Genomic DNA, 6,679 nt, shown 5'->3' on the forward strand with positions numbered 1-6,679 from the left:
TGTCCAAAAGCATGACAGGAAAATGGTTTATTTGTAAAAACATATAAAAATGGAAACAAACAACTATTTCAAATCAGACATAACTCACTGGTTGACCTTTTGTGCATGGATATCTTCTCCAGAGTTCAGAAAAAACAGCCTGTCCCCGTCTTTCAGAGGCTTGTCATGCTCTTGATTTTGTCTCTGAAGCCACGAGGAGGCCACTCAAATCAATGACCCATGCTTGATTTGTCATAACATAATCTCATTGGCCCACACTGCACAGTGTTAACACCAGGTATGTCAGATGATGATATCAGTGTTGGATAGGTAGTTGCACTAAAAACATATGACACAGCCCAAGCTTCTGTACAGGTATATATGATTAAATACATTTTCTTTGAGGAGCCAATCACTTGTCTTAAACGGTTCACAACACCAACATTACAAAAGAGAAGAAACACATATAATAAATGAAAATAACACCCAACCTTATAACAAGGAGAAGCCTCCATACTTAATGTGTTTGTAATAAATTCAAACACACTGTCTACAAAATACATATAGTAAACAGTTATTGTTAGCATTTATTCCATGTTTTAAACTCTCAAAATCTGAAAAAAATGATCAAATGGTAAACTCTTTAGATGTATCTGTGTATTCACACGATCCAGTGATGTGCCATATCAGCTAATGTACAAGAATGTGCTTACTGGGTAGCTCTGAGTTTGTAACATGTGTGATTGTGATCATGTGAAACTATTTTTTCTTTAAAATAATAATAATATAATGTGGATTTAAAAAACATCTTTTAACTTTCTCTGAAATAAAATAGTTGAACGTGTTCATGCATTGCATGCAGTAGCCTGTTACAATGCGTCAAAATTAGCAAATTACAGTGCTTTACACATTTCTTTTTTTCTTTTGGCTTCATAGTTTCTTATTTCAGTTTAAATATTGAGATGATACTACACATATTGTTGAGAAACCAAACTTCCAGAAGAGGTATTTGGTGCCCTTGGTTTAGGTCAAAACTTGGGGGGCTATATAAGACACTTCAGGGAACACAAGAGCACAAACTTCCCATCACGGTGACTCCATTGATGTTATCTCTAGCTGTTTTTAATCAGTCCTTTGCTCTGCTGCCATGTTACTCCTCAAACTAAAGGTAGAGGGTAAGAAGAGCATGCAGCCAGTCCGCACATGTTTTTCCCTCGCTCAATCAAAAAATATCTGATGGAAATAAAAAAAGAAAAGTGTTGATGATCCCTGAAAACTGCAACAAGTCATCACAGTGAACACAGACACAATGCACCAGACTATATTTACCCGTCAATACCCCAGACTGGGCCCCAAGAGTTCTTCACAATCCAATATGGCGTGTTGTTTTCTTCAGCGCCGTAACCCACTGCCAGGACTGCATGATTCACCTTGTCTGCTGTGTTCTTGCACTGGGTGCTAAACAGACACACGCAGATGCTTTTAGATCAATAGCGTACATATCTTTTGTAAGCTGAGTGGGCCACTACCCTCCTTCAACATATTTTCTCCTGTCTATGCAAAGATGTGGTGTGTGGCTGTTTCTGTGGATATTTTTAGGACAGTTCAGGATCATGAAACAGACAAACAGAAGCTGAACTAAATGATCAAAATCTAAACATTTTAAAAACTGGTTCATTTGTTTCCAGTTCCAAAACATTACAGCTAAAATGTCGCAGTCTCGGTTAATAATAGAGAGGACAGAAAGTTGAGTGAAGTGAAGCACAAGCACTCATGACTGTAAGCACCATAACAAATGAGCCATCAGGCCATCACAGTAGTCATCCTATGAATAGCTCCTTATTAGGGATGGACATTTTCCAAGCCAGCAGGCAGTATGCTGTTTGATGAAAGGTTTGGTATCAAGATTATTTTAATTCTGGTCTCTACACTGGCCTGACACCACTGTTGAAGCAAACTTATTAAAAAAGCAACATGATGTGCTAATACTGCAACCATTCTTGTCTTTACAGAAGAAGAGTCAAAAGTCTGAAATCTGATCTGATGTAAGTGCCAACAGATTTTTGTCACATCAAACCAACAGCCACTAAGATTTTGGTCACTGTAGACTTAATTGAGTAGCCTTGTTAGCTTCATAATCCTCTTCCAAGACAAAATAACTTCTTTGTTGTTGGATTTCTAGACAAAATTGTTGGATTAGAAATGTTTCCATAGTGCAAAATAAGAGTGATGGCCACAGGTTCTCAAAATATTTCTAACTATATGTTATTTGTGGACAACAGTGAATACAAAAGTGTTCGTAGTTGCTCACCTGGTGTAAACACCTTCTTTGTAGTGCATAAATTCATATGTGACCTCAAACGCAAAGGATACAGGGTTGAGCCTGGCCACAGCATCAACCATGGCCTTTTCATCATACTGTGAATGAACCAACAAGCAGGAATAAAATAGCAAAATGCCGTTATGATGTAATATACTGTATTAGCAAACCAATATTGTCAGACTGCTACTCTAAGCGTTCACCATAGTGGCACAATGTTACAAGATTACAAGGAAACCAATTTGCTAATACCAAAATAGCTGCTTCTTGTCTCTTCCTCTTTTCTAGTTACCCAACAAACACGTGACTTGCAATATGGTCATTACTTTCTTGCTGATGATGTAACTTTACAATAACATGTTCACTCACGCTTGTTATGTTAACAACATCCAGGACAAAAGCAGCTGCAAGTTCAGGCTTAAAATGGCAAGAGTCATCCTAAAGCAAGGAGAGAAATTCATACACTGAGAATTCATTTAACATCAAAATAATTAGAATAAGACAACATTACTAAAGAAAAGTCATACATGGCCTTTATAGGGATAGTCCTCCTCTGTCATAATGCCCTTGTTGTATTTGATGTATTCAAATGCCTGGCTGGGGAGCCCACTGAAACAAAGCTGGAGGTGTTTACTTGGATGAAGCCTTAAACACAAGTATTCTTATTCCTATAGCTTATAATGTCTTATGATGACAAATTCCTGTCACATACCCCAAGCATCCATGATTGTTGAAGTCTCTGGCACAGTCTATCAGCTGCTGCTCAGACTGAAACAGAAAACAAACTGCATCATGCATTTTTATACACAGTGATGACACTACAGTTAATAGTACTTATTCCAACTATGCAAAGAACCAAACAGAGATTTCTTCTGCAAGGACATCTTCTAAGTAATTCTTGTGAGAAAGTGGATCATTTCAAAAGTCTCCACACAGATGAGGTGAAGTCTCTATTATATATTATGTGTTGAGCAAATACTAAATAATAGATAGATCTCACCAGAGGTATTAGCTTCCTAGTAGCGATAGCATTCACTGACTCCAAACAGCCAGTGGTAGAGAAGGTCCAGCAGCTGCCACAGTGACCCTAAAGATGCCAACACATTAACAATCAACACTCATTAACACATATTAAAAGGAAAGGTGGTTTTGTCATCTAAATGTTTTGTCATCCTCTACATCGCGGTGGCACTGCAGCTCCATAATATGATACCTGGTTCTTTACAGGAGTTACAAAGTGTCCTTTCATCCTCCAGTCTACAAACTCAGGGTAAGGACCACCACTGCTGACATGACCTCCTTTAGTGGCTGAGCAGTTCTACAAGAGACCAGAATCATAAGATTGTTTTTTTTTTTAAAAAGCACATGAAGCCCTAGCTGCATAAAGTGTATTGTATTATAAGACATAACATACCTGAGGCTCCGTCAAAAGAAACAATTTCCTGAATTCCTCAAATGTCATGTCTGAAAACTGATTCAGGCCCACTGGATTAGAAAATGAAAAACCTTTTGAGAACATGCCTTTATAACCTCATGAAATGGATAGTTTATAAATATTTAAAGAATGCTGATGGTAAGAGACAGGAGTACAGTACTTGTGAAGGAGTGATTCCCAGCATTATGATGCTCAACTGTCCTCTTATTCTCAGTGAATGTGTGGAGCCGGTGGTAAAACTCCTCAGTGTCGTATACTCTGTTGTGCTGTACGTCCAAATGAGAAATGTAACATCACGTACAGAGGAAATAACTGAGATTTAAACAACGTTCTGTAGTAACATTCAAAATAAAATAATTCATCAGTAGGTGAGGTATCAATTTTCAGTAACTTTAATTTTGTGTACATACCTGTGACATCCACTCTTTGAACTGATATTCCTCTGATAGGACACAGAATGAATAATAATATTAATCAACATTTTAAATTTAGTCCTAGAGCCATTAATGTAATGTAACAAAGTACTTTTACTAAAGTACTATACACAAGTACAAATCTAAGGAGCTCGTGTTTGTCTTTAGAGCAACTTCTACTCTAAATTTGAAATTTATTTCATTTATTTGACAGCTGTAGTTACTTCACAGTGATTTTACAGGTGGTATAATATAATAATATAGCACCTACAGCTAGGTGCCATTTTCTTCACTATGATTAATTTTTAATACTTTAGTATATTTTGTTAAGAGGTACTGTTACTCAAGCCTGTGACATTTTTAATACCAAACATAATGTGGTCTTTTTATATTGCAGTATTGCTGAATCATTCCACAAAACTGAAATGATTTGAGCCCCTCTGACCTTGTTAAGTGTATTTAATCTTTTGGGTGACTAAAATCTATTTTAAAAGCGTTCAGCTTCATCATCCTAGGCATCCTTCAGGCTGAACTCACCCAGCTTACTGTGCCAGCCTCCACCTGTCAGTGGACTGCAAGCTTCCCGATTGACAGGAGGCAGCAGGTAATGCTGAAGAACATCACATCCAGCACCCAGACAATCAGTGCTGGTGCACCCCAGGGGTGTGTGCTCTCCACACTGCTCTTCTCCTTCTACACAAATGACTGCACCTCAGAAACCTGTCTGCTGAACCCCTGAAGTTTTCAGATGATACAACAGTCTTCGGCCTGAAGTGGGAGTCCAACATAGATACCACCATCAAGAGGGCCCAGCAGAAAATAGCGGTTGTACTACAGACTAGTTCAAATTCCACTTCATTTCATTTTGACTAGTCAGGATTGAATTTTAGATATCTATAATTTAATTAATAATATCAGTAATATAAGGGAAATATCTACAATGAACATTGCCACTGTAGTGTAGAGTTTCATTATTGATGTCAACATTTGACATTTCCACTTTTATTTTAATGACCTATTCAGTTTACAATGTTTTAATGAATGCTATGCTGATTGTTGTATTTCCTTATTTAATAAAACTAGTTAAATTCCAATGGATATCTATTGTCCTTCATAAATTGATACATAATGAACAATGTTTATTACATTAAATCTGAGTATTAAACAAACACTCTATATGCCATAACTATATGTCAAGTTGTATATGTGTCTTCAACCCTCATTTTTTAGGTCTATGAAAAGGTGATTTAATGTTTGAAGTCTGTCTGAAATGTCAAGTAACAATTGTTAGAATATTGTGAATTTAATTAAGTTAAATAAAACAATTCCGAAGTCCCTGTTACAAAAAAAGTGCCCATTTCAGTTTCACTGTGGCAAAAGAATGTGATTGTATGCCATATTTCTATTTGCAATTATTGATTTAATTACAAACACATTTTATAATAATTTTCAGACACTTACATTAGTGTCCATAGTGTTATAGCGTCAATAATAATAATAACAATAATAAAAATAATGGGGATTTCATGTCTGAGGTGGGGCAATATGTTTTTATGGTGGTTAAAGATGTCGTTCACAAAAGTCATTGATTTGGGTAAAAATCCTGAAAATGTCCGAATGACTCTGCGACTTTCTCTACTAAACGAGCTGCTGCTTCTTCCACAACTATTAACGTTACTATGTGCCACTGTAATCATTAATGTTTTGTCTACTGTTAATGCTGAAGCTGCACACCTGCTGTTGAACTGAATCCGTATGAACGAGTTAGTTACTAATATGACGCAACTAACAAAACTAAGCGAAGCAAATTCAACTTCATTATGTGTGCTCACTTACCTTCGAGTGAAATTAGCGGTGTTGAATGAACTAAACTACAAAAGGTGACGATGTACCAGGCGACATTAGGAGCCATACTTCCCCCTCTGGACTCCAACGAGCTGTGTGAGCGTCACATGACTCAGCTCTCTTTTATAAATAGGCCTACTTTTACACACCCCTTCCTTTCTCTCTCCTTTGATAAAAGCTACAACCACAAAGTTTATTTTCTAATGCCAGCCAGCTGAGTGTACAGTGTAAAACACAATGTGGCAACCTTGGAGACACTTCTCCCCCTGAGAAAGAATAGATTTATTAACAAGAGGTAATCAGGAAAGAATACACTTTTATACAAAACTGGAAATACTACTCAAGCTGTTGAAATAGACTGAAAGATAATTCTCATACCACTGGGTATTGCTCACTGCAAACATCTGATGTGCCTGTTAGAAGGTAAAGATTCATGTGCAAGGGTGGGGTTTAAATACAGCACACATACTGTTCTAGATATAGGTTTGATTTGAACACGTGAAAGTGGTACATGCCTGCCACTTAAGCTTTAACTTGTTTTTCTATACAAAGCCCGTAAAAAATACCTATAAATATTCCAAGGATAAGCACAATATTACTACTGTATAGTTCCTGCTAACACATTGGAATAGACAGGATACAGAATGTGTTACACTTATAAGTTGTTTTCAACATTTGTTTTAAAGT

The 6,679-nt window shown here is 36.8% G+C and overlaps 1 protein-coding gene across 1 annotated transcript; it reads right to left on the bottom strand.

Moving 5' to 3' along the window:
* Positions 1-10: 10 nt before the first annotated feature.
* Positions 11-6,099, bottom strand: LOC104940230 (pro-cathepsin H). The gene is made up of 12 exons (XM_010756820.3): positions 5,984-6,099; positions 4,145-4,176; positions 3,895-4,000; positions 3,714-3,784; positions 3,513-3,617; positions 3,300-3,386; positions 3,012-3,067; positions 2,827-2,908; positions 2,669-2,737; positions 2,291-2,397; positions 1,309-1,437; positions 11-1,212 (listed from the first exon to the last, which is right to left on the bottom strand). The coding sequence occupies exons 1-12, from the start codon at positions 6,057-6,059 to the stop codon at positions 1,137-1,139; spliced, it is 996 nt and encodes a 331-aa protein (XP_010755122.2). The 5' UTR covers positions 6,060-6,099; the 3' UTR covers positions 11-1,136.
* Positions 6,100-6,679: the final 580 nt, after the last annotated feature.

This window comes from Larimichthys crocea, chromosome VIII (assembly GCF_000972845.2).
Source record: "Larimichthys crocea isolate SSNF chromosome VIII, L_crocea_2.0, whole genome shotgun sequence".
Taxonomy (NCBI): domain Eukaryota; kingdom Metazoa; phylum Chordata; class Actinopteri; family Sciaenidae; genus Larimichthys; species Larimichthys crocea.

Excerpts from the sequence above, each read along its gene's own strand:
- LOC104940230 (XM_010756820.3), bottom strand. The coding sequence starts at position 6,059 with ATGGCTCCTAATGTCGCCTGGTACATCGTCACCTTTTGTAGTTTAGTT. Across the intron at positions 4,001-4,144 it reads TCAAAGAGTGGATGTCACAG|CACAACAGAGTATACGACAC; the intron begins GTATGTACACAA and ends TTGGACGTACAG. Across the intron at positions 2,909-3,011 it reads AACAATCATGGATGCTTGGG|TGGGCTCCCCAGCCAGGCAT; the intron begins GTATGTGACAGG and ends GCTTTGTTTCAG.